The sequence below is a fragment of the Pelecanus crispus genome, chromosome 1 (genome assembly GCF_030463565.1).
Source record: "Pelecanus crispus isolate bPelCri1 chromosome 1, bPelCri1.pri, whole genome shotgun sequence".
NCBI lineage: Eukaryota > Metazoa > Chordata > Aves > Pelecaniformes > Pelecanidae > Pelecanus > Pelecanus crispus.
In genome coordinates this window covers 3,123,193-3,146,696 of record NC_134643.1, presented here as the reverse complement: position 1 = coordinate 3,146,696, position 23,504 = coordinate 3,123,193, and the positions used below count along the sequence as shown (strand labels likewise).

Below are 23,504 nucleotides of genomic sequence, written 5' to 3'. Positions count from 1 at the left end.
TTCATGAGCAGGGAGATCTGGTAGGCTGTAGAGTTTTGAAGGAAACGAAGGAGCTCAGGAGCTGGGTGCATTAACAAGTGGGCAGGAGAAGCACAAAGGCTATACTGAAGGAGGTGATTTTGAAAGGGACAGGGTGATCTCACTGACTTTTATGTTTCATCACATGGATCCTCTTTTAAGTTTTCACTGATGATAACAATGTTTAATATCATAAAGTGATTTCAGAGCTGCCCAGCCAGCCACACAAATTGTCCTCGTCCTGCACTATTCAAATAACAACCATGCTACAGCTGTTAGCTGAGTTTGTCTTCCAGCACGGCCAATCCAGCCAGGCTGCCTGTGCAAAAAGGAGCATACTAACTATATAAACAAAGAATGAACAATAATAGCACCGCACAAACGTATTAAGTGCTGCGGACTGAGGAACAGCTTTAGCATTGCCACGCAACTGTTGGCTCCTACCACATTTTACATAGCACTAGACCATGAGCAGTGTTAACTCCAGCAAGGTCTTCAGTAATACCAGAGCAAGACTGCACCAGCGTAACAGCAAAAATGTCATGGTGAATGACTATAGTCAAAGTCTTACTACTTTTCCGTGCAGAATTAACTCGAGTGAAAATTATTATCATTATTAAATACTAGACGTGCTTGCTGGGTCTCTGCTAACACATTAGAGCACGTGTTTTCACATGTTCCAATATTAACTCATAGATTTTAGCAGAAAGAGATCAACAGACTTATTTAAGCACTTTTAACAAACACTACATATAAGTAGAGTAAATAGTGGCCTATAAGTATGTTTGCCACAGGCTTCTTTAAGACCACAGTCAAGGTCATCATAGTGCATCTCTGTATTTGAAAGATGTAAGCTGTTGAAAAAGATTCATGTTTAGAATTTTTAGCTTCTTTTAACTGCATGATGTATATATAACTATCATTTTCCTTTATGCTGCACTAATAAAGCATTAAAGCTTATAATCCACAGTAACAACTCATAGCCTAGCAAACTGGGTGAGAGGAGGGCAAGACCAGGTAAACGGTAGTATTAGACTCTCCGAGTACATAACATAAAAGAAATCAAGACTTCCAGCTAGTGAGCAATCTAGTTTGAGACATCCATTCATTTCTCACTGAAAGTGGTCGTATTTATGACAAATAGTACCACGTAGTTTAATCTCCTTGTTTTACTGCTAAAACTGCAGATACCAGGAAACGTCTGCCAACTGCGATAGCTACTGCACTAAACAAGAGCTTCCCAAGGGAAGAGATGGAAACCCTAGCATTTAAATAAATTGAAAGTGGACTCCACAGAGCTCGTGAGAACGTACGTACTGGGAACAGCACTGCTTTAGCATGTAAGAAGGACTAATTAGATAATCCGACAGTCTTCCTCTCTTCTTCATTCCATCATTAATTCAGTGGCAATATTTTTACACCCACCTGTTTGGCATGATTGACGCAACGTAGGTACTGGCTAGCCAGGGCAGAGCAGCTGAGGGTCTCCTGAGCGTGTTGCCGATAACATTGTAGAATTTTATCCTGCAGATCAGTGCAGATTGGATGAGACTCATATCGCCTGGGGAAAGAGAAAAGAACATTTTGGTTTCCTTCTCAAAAAGATTTCAGGGAAGATGCAACTTTTTTTTTTTTTTTTTAAGAAGTAAACTAAATAATAGATGTGAAGGAAAACACTTTAAAGTTATAAACAGAGACAGTTTCTAGAGCTATTTGGGCATTAGACACAAACATCAAGGTGAGCTGCAGAAGTCTGGCTATTAGGACCACACTGTCCTCCTGATCCAGTACTCAGCTTCCAGCTGGCAGAGAAAATTAACATCCAACTTCATATAAGCACACATCTTTAACTGAAGACCCCAGCAACGACAAAGCACATCTGATCTCACCTACGCTAGAAAAACAGTCACAGAACCACAGAAAAGCTTCATCGCTGTATAGCTCTATAACCATATCATCTTGCTACTTATTAAATATTGCTCCTGCATAAAAGCGAAATCACCCATTGGGCTGACCTCGAGAATATAAAAACCCTGCTACCATCACCAAATTACACAACCTACTTCTGCTGATCTGATGACAGCCTCTATTTTTGGTGCATCCTCCTTCCCATCGCCTCAATTCCAATCCTGACGCCAGATGTGCAAGTTATTTAGGAATTCCGTCTATTTTCTTTACTGTATGGATCCATTACTCCTGCCATCTTTTTGGCTGATGCAATACACTTTTTGCCTTCAATGGAAGCCAAAGGAATAGAAGCTTCTTTAGTCTGTCCTGTAAAATCCAACCTCTTTCGGACAAAAATCTTGTCGTTTGCATTAACCTATAAAATGTTATCCACACTGATGGCGCCACAGAATTAAAATAAGAATACAATACTTTCCTATTTCAAAAGTAAGGGGGCTGGCGAAGTGTTTTAGAGATGAAATGTCCATTGAAATTTTAGGCTAACTGGACATTTACTTTATAAATACTTTTTAAGGTATTTATTTCTGTAAGAGACAATCAAATCACAGTTAAAACCCTTTCACACCAAAGACAAAACATTTCAGTGGTAGAAAAAAAACACATGAAAATTTAGAAAACCATTTACAGTTCATATGCCTTGAAAACAACCATTTGCTTTACACGTGTGAACTGTGTACTTAACGCACCTTCCCATTTACCCTACCAGGAAAGCCTGACAGCAGCTGCCGTAACATCCATTCCAGCCCACGCTATTTTTAGTTCAATAAGGTCGTAAAAAAAAAAAAAAAAAAAGACTCATCAGCCACAGTATCCTCAAATGAATATTCTGTTCCTTCTTATTTTGCTGATTGGCCAAGGCAGATCTCTATTTTTCTACAGTAAGAAAGTGAAATGCGAAGCACAATGCTGTTCCTTAGGGGAATTGACTTCTTGGCAATCACTCAAGATGTAGTACGAAAAAAAACGAATGTTAAGTCGCCTTGATTTTACAGTATATACCTATATAAAACATCCCTCTTACTCTTTTCATTCATTACCGTACATCTGTGAAATGCCTAAAACAGAATTTAAATGCAGTCCCAGGTGCTTACACACTTTATGATGTGAAAGTTCAAACTTCTGTAGACTCTTACGGATGAGGATTTTCCCTTAATCCCCCCTCTGCTGATATCAGCAAGCAATTCAAAAGCGTGGTAGGCATCAAAATGTATGACCATAAACTGCTGCACACCGACTGATTATGGCACGGTCTGTATCGGGATGGAGTACGAGAGGAAGCACCACGTACGCTCTTTGTAGACGTAGGACTCACAGCGGTGATGATTTAGGTCCAACTAAACCAGAGCTCATTTTGAATGCCTGAAACCCTGGTCTGGATTGATAAACCAATACAATAGACCATGAGTTAACAAAAAATACACACAGTAAACCTAGCTGTGCCTTTATTCACAAGTGATTTTAAAGTGACTTCTTATACAAAGGTGAAGAGTGAAGGAAATAGGCTGCTGTACACTTGCTACGTAAATTCTGTAAATGTATTTAAAGCCATTTCAATGGGGGTACTCTAACCCACATTAAGGAGCTTTTTTGATTGCTTTTTTCCCTGAGCCGTGCCATTAGCGACCGTTCAGAGTCCACCTATTATCCCTTATTTAAATGCTTCAATGGACTCTTTACATTGCCAACCACGTCGGAGTCCTGTAAGACACATCATCTCCTGCCCCACAGTTACTTCTTTTCATACTATGACTTTTCACTGGTGATTTTTCAAAACACTGCCTGTCCTTCCAGGCACTACAGACCCAATGCAGGTCAATGTAAACAGGGCCACTTCCTTCAAGTCAACGAAGTCCATTTTCTTGGATTAATCTGTTGAAGGAGAGCACCGTCTCCATATTGATCTGCTGTGCTTGTTACGCTACCCTAATGCACTATTTGCACTTTTGGGAAAATGCTAAATGAGATTACTGTCTAACATTAGATGGCCATAAACCACGTGCTGCAGGATCTCCCGTTCAGGAAAGAAGGTTTCAATGTCCATTATGGTAACCCCACCGAAGGGTTTGCGATTGATTTCTGTTTGGTGATGGACAACAGGACTCTCAGATGGATGGACAGAAACAGCCAACAGCGAGGAAACTCCTCAAAAGGGAGATGAAACATCTCCCTAAAGTAGAACTTCTCTAATGTTCCTAGAAATAAGGTTAATTTTACAGAAGCATTTAAGGGTCTGGGGGGCTCGACTGAAGAAAAAGCTTATAAGAAAAGGTAGATAGTCCAAAATCAGTATTTATGTGGAATCTGTAGTAAAAACGTGGTTTTAAATACCTGAATGGGTAAAGCAACCTGGTCTGGTCCAAGAGCTGACCCTACTTTGAGCAGGAGGTCCCTTCCTGAACTATTCTGGGTCCTGAGAGAGAGATCTGTATTTCAGGACATGTGGCAGGTAAAGTATCCCATTATTTCATTTTATTTTTTTTAATCACTTGGGAATTTCACAACTAAACTGAAGGAAAAATACACAATGTAGCAGTGAACCAGGATTGCCAGGGAGCCCTGACAGATTTCCATCTCCATTCAGTGCAACTCAATAACTACAGAATCAACACACACGAAATCTAAAATGCCTTTCTTAGCAAAAGTCAATATGAACAGCAGTCTGATCTGCACCGTGCGCCACATGGCACGCTAGTAACGACGTGTTTTTATTAAGTTTACAATTACTTGATCTGCTTTCGCTTTTCCAGCTGCTCCTCAAGCACCTCACACGCTAGCAGAATATTTCTGTGTGCTGGAATAAACCTCCGAGGGAGCCGCGCACCCTTTTCCATCAAGCTGATGCACCGCAATCTCATAAAGGTAATAGGATGAAGACACAAAAGAAAATGAGAGAGTGTTTTAAAAAGAAATATTCTATGCTAAAGCATGAAGAGAAAATTTAATGAAGGGAACTTTGTACTCATCTAGCCTCTCTCAAAGAGCATAGCTTATTGTATTCCTAGGGGCACTGAGAAAGGAGCCCCTTCATGGCATTCAAACAAAATGTCTACTAAAGAGGAAATTTGAAATCACCACAGTAAGCTTTACAAGTTTTGTGATAAAACTGACATTCTGACTGAAGGAATCTGAATCGCTGATGAGTTTCCAGCTGTGCAAGTATCTGGCATAATCCCACCAGATCAGGACTTCAGGCAATTGTGATAAAATATGGGAAAAAAAATAGCAACAAAAAACCAGCATGCGATACAAAAAGTAGTGCCATTAGATGGCCAGAAGTATTCAGGGCTTAATTTTATTCCTCATTAAAACGCTGACACCTATTCCAAAGCAGCTGTTTTTATTTTGTAACCCTTGGCATCGAAGGCTACCTCTGTACTATTAAATAAAACAGACCAGAGATGATCCTCTGGGTCCAAGGCCAAGCAGCACGATACAGCACAACTGGCATCAATTAAAGGTAAAATCTTACCTTCCCCTCCAAACAAGCAGCTCAGCACATCCACATCCAAACCACAAACTGGGGACAGTCCCCAGCACGTGCTGGTGCCCCGGTCATGCGCGGTGTTGTCCAAGGAAATGTTAGCTCCAAAACAAAACCCTATAAACGAATGTGCTACCAACTAGACCCGGCACACCAGCGAGACGATATCCCGACCTGTTTTATTTACTCCTACTGATGTAGGAGAGGAGCCACACTGTGACCAGACCCCAACTGCGTTAGGTAAAGAAAAAAAAGAAAAAAAAAAGGAGGAGGATGTTGCTTTCCTCAATGTGCTTACAACGCACGCAAAGATAAGAAACACCAGGTTGATGCTGTAACGAGGAAACTGAGGCAATCTGCACTCTCGGGATAGGCAGCCCACTAAGTATAGCAACAGCCTAATTGTTTTCAAGTGCTTCATGAGCAACCGAGAGGATTTTGAGAGGGATTTGTGGGAAGTGAATCAGTTAACGTTGTCTTTGTCTATGTCTAGCAGAAATTCATTCTTGAATGGGTGCTTGGTTGAAAAGTGGATGAGTGAGGGATGGAAGGTGGTGTCACGAGTGGTTCAGGGAAAGTAAATAGGGAATTGGAAACAGCAGGGAAGCAGAAATGGGACATGCAGGGCTTCAAAAGCAAAGATGTGTGACTTGCATGGGATAACATTGATGGGGAAGCCAGTGGCAGGATGAAAGGAGATGATGTGAATACGGGCTAGGAAATTATCCGCAGCACTGCTTTCAACAGACATCACCAGGGCAAGATTTCACTTCTCATGGCCAGGGGGCAAACAAAAATAATAATAAAAAAACCAACGTTGCAGTAACTGGTAGCCTGAGTTGTGATGGATTTAGCTGAGCAGATAGACAAGAAAGGCCATGTTTGAGATATTCTGCATAAAGAGTCAGCAAGAGCAAAACATAAACCTAGCTGAGAAGACCTAGAGAGAAGGTCAGCTCAAAGATGAAGTGTAAGCGACAAGTCTGAAACAGCAGCAAGACAGTGGTATTTTCCTTCATGACACAAAAAGGTGGTGGTGGTGGGGGGTTATTCTTTTATTAAGATTACCTCATCCAAAAAGAGCCACTTCCGGCAGCATCTCTGCTGAGTGAATTTGCGGGATTTTTTTACACAGTATAGAAAATAGTTGCAAAACAGATAACACAGGAAAAAAGACAAAAGGGCATATGGTAATGAAGGTCCTTACTGCTGCAAAATTATTTTTAGGTTTTAAATTAATTTACTCTTTATATTAAATTATTTTTAAAAATTGTCTTCGCACATTAAGTAGGTGATGACTTGAAAGTGCATTATGAAACATGTAAAGCACAAACCAAATGGTTATGTTCTTCTAAAAATCATTTGGAAGTAATACCACAGATCTGATTTCTGAATATCTACAACTGATGTTATGAAGCAGTCCATAATCAAAGTGTGCCCACACAGAGCCCTCAAAATTACCGTGTGGGAAGTGCTGCCAGCAAAAGATCAAGTACTGTAGAGTTGATTCTTGCTTTTATTTACACTTGACTACATAGTGTGACTTTTCCAAAAGGTGTAAAAGAAAGAATTTGCAAACGAATCTGTGATGAAATGGTGGAAGGGAACCACAGTCTTTTCCACTCTACAATCGAGTATGCTACATGTGTGTAGTAATACTAAATAAATGACTTACGCAGAAGCCGGAATACAACTTATTCTGCCTGCTGATACATGTGTCTTTTGTGCCACTAGCGATCAGCTCCAGTGTTAATATTGCATGTGTTATCTTTAGACTCTTTCACCTAAAATCCCGGCACTGACAAAACCATAGGCAAATGTTTGTCATCCTCTCATTTATTTAATGTCTCACACAGCCTCCTTAAAAGCAAATAAAAATCCATTTCAAACATTCTGACCTTTGAAATTTAGGGATGGAGATGAGAAGAGGAGGAAAGACACATTCCAGCATATTCACACACACACGCTGCTTGAAGACCGACATTTAATTATGTCTAGAAGGTACTAAGTCAAGTTCAATATGTTGACAAAAACCTGGTTTAACAACAAAGACTGGCAGATAGTACTATTGACCTTTTTAGATGCTTTTTTTTCCTACCTAGTGAATGTTTCCCACCTGGTAAAACACCTGGTATGTTGGTAGGATATCGGTTCAGCTTTTAGCATAAGCAAAGTGGAAACCATTCCTTGCATTGCAACAACTTATTTATTGCACACAGGGAGGAAAGAGCATCTCTAAGATTAACAGAGAGAATTTACGATCTCAAATCTGGCAAAGCACATAAATACGAGCAGAACTTCAAGAAGTGAGTAATTCCACATTTGCATGTGCAAAGTTATGCACATTCTTAAAACCCTTCTTGGGCTGGGACTTAAAACAGGAAGACATTAGGATGAAGATCAGAAAAGATTTCCTGGTTGTGAATCCTAATTAGACTGATGAACTGGTTGCCAAGGCAAGCCTTCAGGTTCTTACAACATTACATTAGGACTAGATCTCTTCAGCCTCGAGAAAGACAATTGCATGTGAACATGAGATGGGTCTGTGAAATTGCCAATGGCATACAGAAGATAGGCAGCCAGTGAGGTTTTCTAGCATTAGAGTTACAACAAAATAAATAATACAAGCCTTTTCGAAACAACACATAATGAAAAGCTGGTACTCACTGCTAGAGGATACTGGGGTTATTATAAGCACATTTGGGTTCAAAAGTTAATTATACAGTAACATAAGAGATGTCCATCAAGAGATTTTTAAGCGAAAATACAATGTTTGGCTCAGGAAAGCCCCACTCTGCTACTTGTTTGAAGGTAAAACAGTATCACTGCATACTTCCCCTATTTTTACGGCGTTCCCTGAACACCCACACCTAGCCGTTGCCCAGCAAGCTGGAGGGACCTCTGATCTGACCTGCTGTGACTCCTGATGCTCCAAAGAGCTTGATGAGTAAATCATCAAACGAATACAAGACTCCCACCAACCCCAACAGACAAAATTAGACAGAATACTTTTATTTAAATTGATATTAATTGACTTTTATTATCCCAAACCACTATTCGCTTATAAAATCCCCCTTCCTGAAAAAAAGAACAAAAACACCCTTAAAATACAAAGTACACCAACATATTATACAAATGTACCTTACACACAGCTGGTCCTTGCAGCTGCAAAGGGAACCACATGTTGGAATTACCCAAATTTAGGATGCACATTTTTTTTTAGCTTAAGGAACAGTTTTTATTGAATACGAGGATACTAAAATAAACAGACACATGGTTGATAATGATACAAATTTTAGACTTCTAACAGGGGCATGCATGCCTTTACAGTGTAGAAAAGATAGTGTAGTAACTACAGTCCTTCATCAGAAGAAACTCTGGAAGGAGCAGTTTTATCTACATGGAATAGAGTATATACATGTAATGTACCTATATGCTATATATATATATATATATAAAAATACAAAAAGATCTTTTTGGTCTTGCACTGATCAAAACCAGTTCCTAAATTTGGCAAGTTGAGAGACAAAGAACAATCGTCTCAGATACACTTGGCAGAACAAAACCCAAACTAATCCCACCACAAGAGTCAAATCTGCTTGGTCTGAATTGAGCAAAAACCCCCACTTTCATGCATACACGTTCAGCACATTAACGCTTGCATTTCAAACCTCATAATGTAAATTCAGATGACAAATTATTTTTAGAGTTTGCATGTGGCATCACTTGAGCTCTGTCTCATTACTCCACCCAAAAATATTATTTAATGAAGACCAGCAAGATTCCACTCCTTCAGCTGTTTATGAGCAGCCAAGTCAAAGATCACCATGGCAAACAACACCGGGTGATGTCTCTTAGTATTAGGACTTTTGGGGGCTTTTTGGCACTATGGAGGTTTAGGCTGCGGCAAGCAGCAAGGGAATTACCGCTCTCTTCAGACCTAGCTAGAGCTCATAAGGTAGATCTAGTCTTTGGGAACTGTAATTCATAGAATCATAGAATCATAGAATGCTTTGGGTTGGAAGGGACCTTGAGAGATCATCGAGCCCAACCCCCCTGCAGTGAGCAGGGATTGAACCTGTGAACTTGGTGTTATTAGCACCATGTTCTAACCAACTGAGCTAACCCGGCTGGTCAATTGATGCTTTGGCTGACATTTCCCATGGAAGTGGCTGACACCAGTGGTTTGCAACATTGCTGTTGCAGGGCTACTTTGGTATATTAACTAGCACTACATATTATATAAAAATACAATATAATATTTCTAATTTTTAAAGGGAAAATTATTTTTGCAACAGTCTGAAACTCGCTTCTATATTAAGGTGGCAAAAAATATATAATTTTGTCCACTTCAATGGAGATTTTATCACTTTTAATTTTATTCCTGTCCCTATGTTAAATTTCCCACAGTAATGTTACATCATTGTGTGCATAAAGCACACACACACAAAAAAAGAATACAGACAGACCTAAACAAAGATCAAAAACCCAAATGAGCAGTATAAGCCAAATACACGACAGCATACCATGTTGTAGATTTATTACTGCCATTTATTTCCCAAGAGCTATACAACTCACTTCAGGCTTTGTAAACTCATGAGTAACATGATGATCCCAAAATCGTGGTAATAAAATCTTCATAGCACCTTACACTACTCCACTAAAAAAACAGCTTTCCCTTTATATAGGTGCTATATAAGGTGTCTAATAAGGAGACACGTTTCTCATCTATAGCAAAGGTCAACTACAGCACTCAATGCAAGGCACCACAAGACACTAACTCATGGCACACTGGTATCCAGATATTACTCTCTCGAGCGATATATGTTGAACTATTTTCTTCAGCCGTAAGAGGCCCAAAAGCCTGTTACTGACCACAAAAATAAAGAGATATTATGAGTAGAAGTAGCTACATACAGAAAAAGCAATCAACAGTTAACCATTTCAAGCATCACTGCTCCCGTGGGTGATGATTCCTTGAGGGAACAGAAGGTTCCAATCTTAAGAGATAGTAGAATAAATGCCAATTTTTCATTTGGGCATGAAGTTATTTAACAAAAAAAGGCTTGGATTCACTCTGATAAGTTACAAAGGCTACATATACTTCCCCAGGTCTTGCACCAGGCTGTGGCGAGCCGCCCTTTTCATAAAATGTAATGAGCTGGGCTGCAACAACAATAATGTGTTAGCAAACACACACAAAGAGTAATAACCATCCTGCGAATGTGCTGATAATAAGTGGGTACTGGACCTTGCTATAATATATCTTAGTTTTAATGCGCTTGTACAATGTGCTATAGATATATTAAAACATAATGCCCTCAACGTCCCTTTTAACATCCTAGTAGGGAAAATGCACTTCTCGCCATGAACAAATCATGAACTGAACTTAGAGAGAGGAGTTGTAAAGCACAGCATTCATGGGTTTTTTCATTATTTCCTTTTTTTTTTTTTTGCATTATTTTTTCATGATTTTTCACTGCCTACTGGTGGACATTTCCCTGAGACTACTAGAAGACATGATGGTACCAGTTGAACACCAGAATGTAGAGGGTATTGCAGGGAAACATCACTGCCAACTCACAAAGATCTCACAAAGGTCTCTCCTTACACATTTGCTGTGTGCTGGCAGCATTAATTAGACACTGGATTATTTAATGGAGCTTCAGTCTCATCCAAGAAAGTGATTCTGATGCCTTGTGTTTTATAACCTTATCACGTATGATTTTTAAGTCACCCCCCCCCCCCCCCGAGGTCTTCAGATAGTTTGGTAGCGGAATGCTTTTTAGTTAAGGTATCTCAAGTTTGACAAACTTTAGATGAACCACTAAAATTTTTCCCAGTTAGGTCATGCCCCTTGATTTCAACTGGTTCTCACTAAAGTTTTACTGCTAATTGCTGCTAACTGAAGAATTCAACTTGCTCCTGCTGCAGTGCATCTCGTTACAAAGGATGGTACTAGGCTAAGAGGAAGAAAATAATTCTTCTTGCCATCTACAGAGGAAAAGTGGTGATCTTTGCCATTATGCTGGGGTTTTTGGTTTTGTTTTTAAGGGGTCTAAATATAATGCAGTCTGAAATAACCCTCAACAGGAGAACAGTAATAATTTAGGGCAAAATACCTCAGTGATGGAAATTGTAACAGAAACAGCAATCTTTTCTAAAGACCTTTCCTCCTCCTCCTCCTAGTATCACTTCTGCAAGTAGGTAAAATCTAAATGACCTCTTTCATTTCACGGCACAAACAAAAAGGTCTCCTTTGGGGGTACTGCCTGTATAAAACAGCGGGATTTTATCATGCTCATCCCACTTCATGGGAAAGGTAAGTCCACTTTAAAGCTAACATGGTAGCGAGTGCAAGCACCCTACCCAAAGGTACAGAGAGCTGAGAGAGACAATAATGAACATAATTATAGTTAGTTATTGTTTGGTCTACTTATGGCCCTATTTTATAATGCTACTGCCAGCAGAGCTATTTTATGTGATGTCTTTTTCATGCAGCAACCTTTTCATAAATCAAAGCAAAAGCAATACTAGGCAGTTTCTCCTGCAGCCTGTTTGACAATAAAAGTTAACACTGAACCCTGGCTGTTATCAATCTTCATAAATGTGTCCATGATATGGCAAGCCTGTTCCATATTACACCGAGTCTGTTACTAATGCATGCATAGGAGCAACCCAGTGCCTTAATGGATCTCCTAAATGGCTTGAAACTTGTTAAGTGGCAAGGAAAGTTTTAAAGAAATAACCGCTTTGCTCATTTCTTTCAATATACGATAAAATGATTACACTTTACAGTGGGTCTAGCTTGAGACATGTATATTGTACTACAAGAGAAATTTTCACAGACAAAATAGAGACCTCAGGAAAATGGATATCGTGTTCAAGAAACTATAGTAAGAGGTGGATATGACAAGGGGTAATGGTTTTAAACTAAAAGAGGGGAGATTCAGACTAGATATAAGGAAGAAATTGTTTTACAATGAGGGTGGTGAGACACTGGCACAGGTTGCCCAGAGAGGCTGTAGAGGCCCCATCCCTGGAACCATCCCAGGCCAGGTTGGACGGGGCTCTGAGCACCCTGCTCGGGGTGAAGCTGTCCCTGCCTGTGGCAGAGGGGTTGGACTGGATCACCTCTAAAGGTCCCTTCCAACCCAAACCATTCTATGATAATTCTAAGTGTAAATTATCGGTATTTCAGTGGTTCCTTTTAGCAGAGATCTATGCGACTAAGGATTTTTATATGCAAGCACTGAACTCAAAATCTGGCAGAATTAACAAACTTATTTCAGTAGTACACACATCCTCTTAAGGAGAAGAAGGGGGAATGCTTGATTTGTATTAATTTGGATAATATCTGAAAACAATTACTTTACAACACATATCCAGAACAAGAGGGCGATGGTGGAGTTTGACCTTCACACATCTGTACTGCAAGGATCCAAAAAGCGGCAATGACTTTATCTGCCTAAACATGAGGTTTACCAGGTACTGAGGAATTTGCAGATGACTTCTGCCCCATGCAGCGTCATGCTATGCAACCAGAGAGGAGTAACAAGTCTCCAGGTTTAAAATAAAGAGAACTTGGGATAGAGCCATTACATAGCTTAGCTTTATCCTTAATCGATTCTCTTGAAAAGCCACCAAAACCTTTTGTAGACCGTCCAGAAGAATATCTGCAATTTCTCTACCTAAAGGAGCCAAAATATTTAGTGGCGAAGACCTGGTGAACTGGATTCATTTGACACTGAATTTATCTACAAAGAACTTGTTTTTAAAATCTACGTTGACTGCATCTTTTTCTTGAGAGGGTTCTAACAATTTTTTGGCCAAAGTACTGTGTCTAGTCAAGGCAAAATGAGAAGAATATCTGTGATGGAAGAAAAGGGACTGCATTTCATCGGCCCGTGCAAGGGTAAGATTTCACTACCAGCAGAGCAGCGTAGACAGAGAGGTAGTCTATTACACACGGATCTATATAAAGCCTGTCTCGCAAAACCTTTCGATCCTGAACGTCTCGTGCTTCCAGTAATGCATACGGCACAGTGCAGCATTTGCTACGGAATATTATCCATCTTAACACACCTTGACAGGGGAGTCAATCTTTATAAAGTTTATAGCCACAGACATGGCACTCGAGTGGTCTCCTTAAAGATACACGTTAGTTTTATCTATTTTGTTCAGTTCCTTTCCCCAGGCTTAAATGTGTGCTTTAAATGTTTCAAGACTATACTTTGATTTTATATTGCGGGCAGAGGAATGGAAAGGCAGAGGACAGTGAGACAGAGTGCATCTTTATGATTTTTTTTTTTTTTAAACATTGACAAGCTTTCCAATTTCAGTTATAGATCCTCTAGAGAGGCACATAACACTTGAATTGACAAAACCCACTAACGCTTAACTGCTCCATAAACAGTAATGGGGAAAAATTTCTCATACTGAACAGCTTTGTGTCTTCTTATGTTCTTTTAGGGTTAGAAGGTGGTGTGCTTTTCATGCTTCTAAGTGCGCAGCATGGAACATAAACATCAGGTCACACCTATACAAGCCAAAATGTTTTAAAATGCCAAAGCAAATAAAAAATATTTAGGAAAACCCCTCTTCAAGAACAGCAGGAAAAGAGTTTTGATTTGCTTAAGAACGAAGCTCATGTTCAAAAAAATCTGAAAATGCATTTATCGGATACTGTAAAAGCCTTTAAAAAATTTGTTAGGACATTTCATGACCAATGTATGCATTTACTCCTATAGACGTCAGGACTCATGCTTTAAAAATGCAGTGATAACCACTGAAAGAAACAAAAAGCACGTTCAGAAAATAATTTAGCATTTTGCGTTGAGGAGTACTGAGAATAACAGGGGAAAATTTAAAGAAAATACAGTCAGAACATCAGGAAAAATATAGCTGTAAAAGGACATGCATTAAATAACAGCATAGTATTTCACGGGAAATAAATAAAACTTGAATTGTCTGGTAGGAAGGTAGACTATCTTATTGGACCTGAATACTTCCAACTAACATGGCTAACCCTTAGCTCAGTAACACACTATTGAATGTCTAAAGGCAATGGGCTCTCTTCCTACGAGCCATTAGATGTAGAGCCCTGCTACAATTAGGGTTTTGCAGTCTTATGGATCGGAGCTTCCATCTCCTAAAACAAGGCAGGTGTTATTACAAAGTGTGCAAAGTGTGTGTACAGTCACACCAGTTGCTCTGTGAGTAGCTGCAGAGCCACCTTCTGATCAATGAATCGACGTAGACAGTTGTGTTTAGAGATGCCCATAGGGAAAGCCTGCTGGAAATTTCAAGCTAAAACGAGACAGAAATTTTTTTCAAGACTTGTTATCTTCTGGGAAATAATTTCGAAATAGTCATATTCACCAAAATAGTAATATTCACAAAAGGCAACTACTGTCTAAAATTTAGTGATCAAAATGTCAAATTTTCTCTAATCAAAGGAGAATAATTGATAAACTATGTAAGTTTGGGGGTAGGAAGAAGCAGTAATGATCATGAGAGCAGGATTCATGTCATTCCTCTGTTCAAAGCTACATGAAAATGTACATTCTGGTGCCCTGGTCAACTCCTAGAGAATGGAACTGCTTAAGAAACAAAATTCTATTTTTAAAAAACAAAATTATCTTATGTGGGAAGCGCTACTGCCAGGATCAACAAAGAAAGCCAAAATATCACTGCTTGATTCTAGTTAAGATGTAAGAAAAAAGTTTGGGGACCTTATAACCTCTTACCTGTAAATGAGACCCAAACCAATCAGGTCACTGAAAAAATATATACTGTATTAGGAAGAAAGGCCTATAAAGTTTGTGTAAAAACGGTAGTCGTTAACCACTTAATTCTAGACTCTGATTTGGCCCATATTACCCCGCTGACCTCAGTCAAGTCCCCTAGCCTTAAGGGATAACTGCATGCACTTATGTCACATCTATACAGGTCCTTTTATTATTTTTATTACAGTAGCACATGGACTAATTAAAGCTAAATTTACATTAGGCAGGCAATTTGTTAGGCATTCCAATACATGAAAAAGCATAAATCCTAGGCAGACCTATAAAGGCTTCTCTGTGATCCAACATCCATGTAGCATACGTGTTGCCAACTGCCTGCTGCACCATTTTGCTCTATTCAACAAAAAAAAATCAAGTTAATCAAGCGCAACCTGGCACAATTTTATTTATTTGTTTGAGCCTGCTAGCAGCACAGAATGACAGCAAAGAAATGAACTTCCTCCTTTATCAAAACTGGAACAACACCCGTGACATGATAATCCTGTGCCACCTCCCAGGTACCACCCTCCCCGATGCCAGCAACTGCAGCAGCCCCTTCTCCAGCTGTTGCCAGCTGCAGCTCTGCACTCTGCATTGCCAAAACTGCAACGTGCTGAGACACAAATATGTGAAGAGCAGCACAAAAATAAATGCAACCTGGTTCCGGTACCAGCAGCATTTCTGCTGTTTGAATGATTTGAGAATGAGGACTTTATTTTAAAAAAGTAAATGAAACAGCAACAGGTTGCTGGGTGACTGTTGGAAGATACCGAGATGCTTGTCGAACACTCCAGGCCTGACAGACATATTGTATTGAGACCCTGACTGCTAACCAAGGTCTAAACGTGATTGAGATTCATCTCAATTTAGACTGTCCTAAGCAAACAGGAAGATAAAAAGCAATATTGGAAGATAAACTGCAACTAAAAGTGCAGCTCTGCTCAGAGGAGGAGCTATTAGAGCATACCTGTTCTCTGCATGCCTAACGTCTCACCTATTTGCCATAGCAGAAAAAAATAAATAAAACATTTTTATACCATTTAGCCTTTTTATACCATTTTACCTTTTAGCTACAGGGTAAGATAGGTGCAATATACCTGCCAGATACCACGATTTTCAAGTCCTGTAATAATTTTTACTACCAGCAATTAAAGAGAACGTTTTACTTTTGAACTAGGAGGCAACAAGACAGCTTAACTACTTTATAAGACATCTTAATACTATTTTTACAAACCTTATTTTCTGAGTATGACAGCACTATGCAACAAAGCATATGATTTGATATTACTTCCCAAAATGTTTAATGTACACTTTGGCTTTTCCACTGTGATTTCACTTAGATGGAGTCTAAGCAGAATGACTGCGGTCTATTTTTTTCCCCGATTTAGCCCAACACTATTGGAAGCGAGATTAAAAAAAAGGGAAGAACTGGTTAATTACAAGTAGCAGCAAATGAGCTGTAATGGAGGTGTTATGAATGTAAATCAGCGACGCCTGATGCAGCAACAGCAGCATCTGTGCATGCAGCTTCCAAAGTAATGAGATCGTGCTGATGTACTGGCATCCTGCTTTGATCGCTTCATCTTGTTCAAGAGCTCTGATGGGAAAACAGAGGTCGATGGCACTGACCTCCCTTCCTGCAGCTTGCACGCGCACAAATATTAGCTACTTATCAAGGACTGCTGTCTTTCCACCCCATGATTTCGGAACGGATGGTTACGTAGTTGGGGGCCTTCACTAAACAGATAACACAAGCTCCTGCAACATGAAGTGTCATGTTCTAACATGCAGAGGTAATTGGCAATTCATTCTTCACCCTGTAACCAGAAACAGGTGTACGTGTCTTAAAAAAAACCCCATACCATCAACTCTGCAAAATATGCTCCCTTCCAGAAACAGAGGTTTCTGCCATGTGCTCCAAAGCGGGGGCTGTGAGGTCTTTGATCCTACAGATGGCTTGGACTCATAAAAAACATCCTTAGAAAAGGTATTTGTAAAGCTCAGCAATAGAAGATTACAAAATACGGAACAAATTAATCATAAAAAGAAGAAACTGTGGGTTTTAACCTTCTTTGGTTTAATACTGTAATTGGGAAATCACTTACTCATGTTTATACAAAATCGCAACAAAGGATGCTTAATGTATTAAAACAAGAGGCTTTAGTCCTTGAAAGGGAGCACGAAGCCAGATGTACCGCTGCAGAGCATTACATGCCAACTGCGCCGCGAAGAATCCGTCCTCGTCGGCCGCGAGTGGCTCACAAAACTCCAGCCAGCAGCAAGAACTGCCCTTAATGAGTGTGCATCCATCAATTTTCAGGGGACTTGGTTGATTACCAGCACGCAAAACTAGGGAACGTGCCAATTTAACTGCTGGCCACTGATGCATGAAGGAAGAGTTTCACTCGCTTTCATAAGGAAGTCTATAAAATTACTTAATGTGTCTATGTAAGCAAACATAGAAAACCTGTGGTGTGCTGGAACATGAGCACGTGCCTTCCCCTTCGAACACATCAATCGGACTCACCTGAAGAGGAGAGGGACTTTCAGATAAAGAGGCACATTTGCTCACATGGCTACCCTACTACAACAATATCCTACAATAATTATCCTACTATAACTATCCTACCTTCCAGAAAATCTTTTGTTATTTTATAATTCCTATAAAATAAAAAAATTCCTAGTCGTGACTTTGTGCTTTACTAAAATTCATTTTAAGATTGCTTTCTCCCTTCCAGACCATAAAGTGTCTAACCGTGTGAAAAACTGGTGATAGCCTGAGGAGAGCTTTAATGAATGTACCCACGATTTCTAGAAAGGAAACAAAAGGGGAAAAAGGATTATGGCAAACATGGAAAGAATTGGCTTGGTCCTCTTAGTTGACATGCCATCTAAATTTTGAATAATGGATTTTGAAAGTTAATATAACACTCAAAAACCACATTCAGTGCTTCAAACCTATCTCCTGACCAAATAAGCACATTTAAAGTTCACATTACAGCTCAAATATTTCAATGAAAACACACATCTCCATGCAAACAGACTCACAATTCTGGGCTTAAGAGAAAAACACACAGATATTATGCCAGAATCCCCAGCTCCCACTTCATTCAGAATGAATCTGCATCCAGCTAAAAAGTGCACAATTAATATTTCATCCAGCTCTGTTGAGTACTCTCATTCCTAATGGACTGTATTGATCAAAGGAAGAAAGTTAAACATCTATGTTGCTGTAGGGAAAACTAAAGTTGCCATTTATGAAGTGATCATCATTTCATAGGTAAATGTACCGAATAAAGGGGGTTTAGAATTTTTATATTCTAAAACTGCTCAAAGGATATCTTCTTATATATATTTATAAGTTAAAGAGCAACTGAGACAGGGGTAACTACTGACCACCCAAGTCCCTCCATCGAGCCAAGCTGCTGAAGCAATAGGTGACTCTATCCGAAAGGCAGAAATACGTAATTCCTGCTTCCTCTCTCCAATTCAAAGTCATGCATAAAGCATGCATGGTGTAAAGGGTTTCGCCAGCTGAGAGAACACTGTGTCAAAGCAAAATCATGTATACAAAGTAGTAGAAAGTCAAACACATTGCTTGAATTAGCTCTGCCACGGCAGCCCTCAGGTAAGTCTATACGGACCAAGTGCTGGCTGAAAGGAGTGAGCAAAGAAAACAGATTCTGGTTTTACTCCTTTTGCATTCAAAAGGAACAGTATTTTGGATGTACGAGATAAATAATAGAGACTGAAAAGATTTGTAGACTCTTTACCTATTTCTCTCCCTACCTGAAGCAGCTCTACACGTTCTGAATCCAGAGTGGTTTAAACCTAAGAGGGGTGACAAAATCACAATCCACTCTGCAAAACACCATTTACTCTGCAAAACACTTCGCCCGTTAAGCGTAATGCCGCTCGATATCAGACATCGGCACTGTTTAAATCAACGTACGCCACTCTCAGTGCTATGCCACCCTCTGCACGGTGTCAGCACAACTGTTTGGGTGGCTACACAGTGAAGCAGTCTTGGGGAACAAAAAGGGGATGGGGTGGAAGAGTAGAAAGAGAAATAAGACTATTTGAATACCTCTGCCCTTAAGAAAAGCTCCATGGTTTAAGCTGAGCTGATGGTATTTAACACTATGCACTCCTTCTAGCATAATTTACAAACATACCAGGCCTATGCTCATCTGCGGGATGTCGTGGATAACTCGGGACCATCATCCCCAGCCATAACACGTGAAAAAAGAATTCAGGAATACTACCAGCAACAGTATCGTCAGACTGAAACAACTGTTTCATGACAAAGCGCTACATACACATGCTGTATTTGTAAGAGAAAAGATTAATTCAGGATGTTTCTACTTCGAGCCCATCGTCTTTGGCTGAGCAAAGGGAACTCAACTAGAAGGCAAGCCTGCAGGCTCTGTCCAAGGATTTCTAAATAGCTTTCTAGTTTTTGTTACTGGAAAAATACTATGTAGAATTTCACAAATAATTTATAATCTGTACTTTTAACTTTACTTTTTAACAGCAACTAATGCTAATTAAGGTAGCAAAAGGAACTGTTAGAAAACTGGAAGTTCCTCACCAGCGGCTCTGCACAAGCAGAAACAAAGCAGAAACTGTTTGCCTGGGTGTCTCCAACATGGGTTTCTATGTTACAGCAGTATGTGAGTACAACATGATAGGTACCGAAGACATTTGCATTAAGGAACTATCAATATTCCCAATTCACAGATAGTGCAGAAGAGTCCCTTAAAAGTCACCATACGTGCCAACCATCAGGTGGGTAACGAGAACGGTGAAATAAACCCACATTTCTCTGGTCTCAGTCCAATGTTGTCATTAAAAAGCTTATTTTCTCTCTACACTGCATTTTTTTTCAATGTCCAGAAAACTGGCATCACTGCTTTGTGAGACAATTATACTTGAAGATCAAAGTGTCACTGTTATTCACTTAATGTGGCTTCATTACAAACTTTCTCAGCGTCGCTTCCCAGTTCAAAAGAATATTAGCTAAAACACAACATGAAGGAAGCACTCTTCACGTTTCTATGTATTTACAGATAACCATCAAGCATAACTGTGCTTTAAATTTTATTTCCAGTAAACATTAATAAACCAAACTTCATGATACAGAAGTCATCAATTAAAGGAAGACATGATATTGATGTTTTGTCATTTATTCCCATTCATTCTATCCTGAATCAACCCCCCTGCTGAATATATTTTCAAGGTTGTAATAGCCTGTTGCCTGGCTATCACCGAGCCCTAACTTCCATCAGCAATCAGAGCAATGGAAATGATCGAGGATCATGTGAAACATATTGATTTGGTTTGTAAAACTGTTTTTAAAACATCTCAAATGTGTAAAGATTGTATCATGTGAAGCAGCCTGAGCAAATCCCAAACCTTTCTGTGTTTAATCAAATGAGCTCCTCCAGTTCCCAAGAGGCATTCCTCCTGATGGCAAGGTTCATGATCAAAAGTCTCATAGTTAGGGAATAGAGCCATCAAAATCCATAATTCAGAATAAGTGCCCAATCTTCCAGATGATTCAAAGAACCCTCCATGATTAAAACTGCTAGCGCTGGATAATTTCATCCAGGAGTCTGGGACATGGTTTAGTCTAGTCTACCCTTGACTGGTTTAGTGTGGACTTGGTAGTGTAGGTTAATGGTTGGACTGGATGATCTTAAAGGTCTTTTCCAACCTAAACAATTCTAGAATTCTATGATTCTATCAACATACAAATACATATAAACCCTGCGCCATGACGCACAAGATCCAGAATTTGGCTTCGTTGCAGACACAGGAGTTTAGAAGTGACACTGAAGTGACACATTGAGATACCGGGGAAAACCTTACCCTTGCTTTGCTTCACACAAACACGACCTGGGCAGTAGAAACCAAAATAAACAGCTGATCCCCAAAGAGGACCTGGATTTTCTATCAGTCTGGCTGACTGGGGACTATGTTTTTGCCAAGAAACCAACAAGAAACAACTCCATGTTGTCTACGAGAGAGCGGTGGAGCAGGAGAGGAATGGCAAAATATTTTGGAAAAAGCATCAGTGCACAGCTATGAATTCTATTATCTACCACAGGGAATCAAAATCCACAGATACAATAAAACCAATTATTTTAGACCAAATTTGCCCTATCCACTTACTCTATTCCTAAATGAATAATCAAGATGTTACTTGGCTCTAGACACCACGGGGGAATAAAATGTCACCACCGCAGCTGCCAAATTTCCCGCTACCAGCCCTTCAAATTAAGGAAAAAACCCACAATACAAACGTACAATTTGATTAGTTAAAGCTCAAATCTTTGCCCAAAGCCCAGCTCTTCCTGTAATATTGCATTCTTTTCTTCTTGTGTAAACTTCTCATTATAACAGAGACATCTTCATAATATAATAATTCTGGTTATAATGTAACTGCGGGTAACATAACTCCTACATTAGAAAAGGCAGCATGCTCTAGTAATGTCATTTTAATGTAATTTGTGTACTGCAGGAACTGACTGAACCTGGTCATTTAGGATTTGATCAATGTGAATTAGCGTCTTAAAGAGATGAACCATTTGATAAATCAGAATTTGATCAATGTGAATCAGGACCTCACGGAGATAAAACATTTATCATGAACATTTGGAATATCAGTCTAATCCAGGCAGCGCTGCAGAAGGTAATAAGCAGGCATCAATAAGGACTGCAGACAAAGTACAGAAGACCTGCCAGTTCTCTCATACAAGTCTGTATGGAATATTTGTTTTTTCCCTTTTAATGGGGTGAATTATCCCTAAAGACTGATGAAGCCACAGCTGATGTAATTTCAGGGACTAAATGGAGGAAGGAAAAGGAAAATCCAGGAAATATTGAAGCAATTATCCACTTCTCTTTGCTCTCGAAAGAGATGTAGCTTAAAAAGTTGAAGAAATGCAAGTTACCTCAGTAAAACTTAGCAACTAATTCTAGATGTGTTTAAAATAAAGCGAAACTATTTCGTAGTAATAATATTAGATCTATTAATGTTGCACTTAGAACCTGAAATCACACTGATGTGCAGCACATCAGTTTATGCATTAATAAAATTTAGCAGTTCAACCTTATTTAATTCTTCTTTTACAGCCAATTAAACAAGCTCTTTAAACACCACTGCTTGAAACTCTGTCCTCAATCCTCACATGCAATTAAACTGAACATGAGAAGTGCCTGGTGACACCAAAAGAACATCATCTTTAGGTTTCACTAAATCATTCATAATTTATCCATCAAGTTACATACAAAAGGCAGTGATAAAATAACGTCTGCTGAATTTAAACCTTCAATAAAAAGACATGGCATTTAAAAGGATTTTATATAAGGAAAACTTTTAAATTATAGAGTAATACTGGTATTTCATGCACTTTCTCAAATCTGCTGCAATTTATGCGTATACTTCAGAAATCTTTTTCTTTTCATAATGTTTTCTTTTTGTTTTTTTTAAGGCAATGGACCAAAACTGGATCCACTAATCAAAAAGCTGCAAATAATTTTTCAGAAAATTTGGCTTGAAGTGCAAAGGAAGCACAGCAATTTCAGTAATGGCATTAGAGCAAAGACTAGTCAAAAAGGTGATTTCTATTTATAACTTTGGTCTCTCGAAAATTAAGAAAAGATCAATCTCATCAAGTGTTAGGAATCTCTGATTCCCTCTCCAAATCCCTTTTCATTAAATACTCTTTGGTTTATGCAGATAGACTGAAACATCCTTCAGAATGGCTTTCTTAAAATTCTTAGATATCGCCTGATGCTAAGGACTGGCCCCTGCTACGTCTACCAGCTCCGTCTCTGCAAAAAGGAACCCAAAAGCATTTGAAATTATTTATATGTTATTTATATATTAGGGGGAAAAAACCCAAACCCGAAACCATTTCCCACCTCTGACCACAATAACCACCTAGAGCTATCAACAACTACAAATCACAACAAAAGCTTGTTTTGGAATAATGAAAGTCAGATTAGGCAATAATTAGATGTCAAAACCTGAAAATACCCCACTGTAACACAGGAAGGGGAAATATCCCCTTGCTGGGAATGTTATCACAGATGAAAAAAAATGAGAATGACTAACACCACACCAGGCTTCCCATCCATAATGGGAAACCCTCCAAATTACGCTGAAATCAGACCTTGAGACAATGGTCATTCTGTCCCTCTTCTTTAAGGAGCAGCTGAATTCAGTCCGCAGTATACTCCGCACC

General features: G+C 39.3%; 1 protein-coding gene across 3 annotated transcripts in view; it reads right to left on the bottom strand.

Moving 5' to 3' along the window:
* LOC104036152 (MICOS complex subunit Mic19) overlaps window positions 1-23,504 on the bottom strand; it is a 162,691-nt gene that overhangs the window by 4,787 nt on the left and 134,400 nt on the right. For all 3 annotated transcript variants that reach the window (XM_075711110.1, XM_075711096.1, XM_075711104.1), the window contains one exon: window positions 1,444-1,579. In XM_075711110.1, the coding sequence (XP_075567225.1) occupies window positions 1,444-1,579 (136 nt within the window). The remainder of the gene's footprint in view (window positions 1-1,443; window positions 1,580-23,504) is intronic.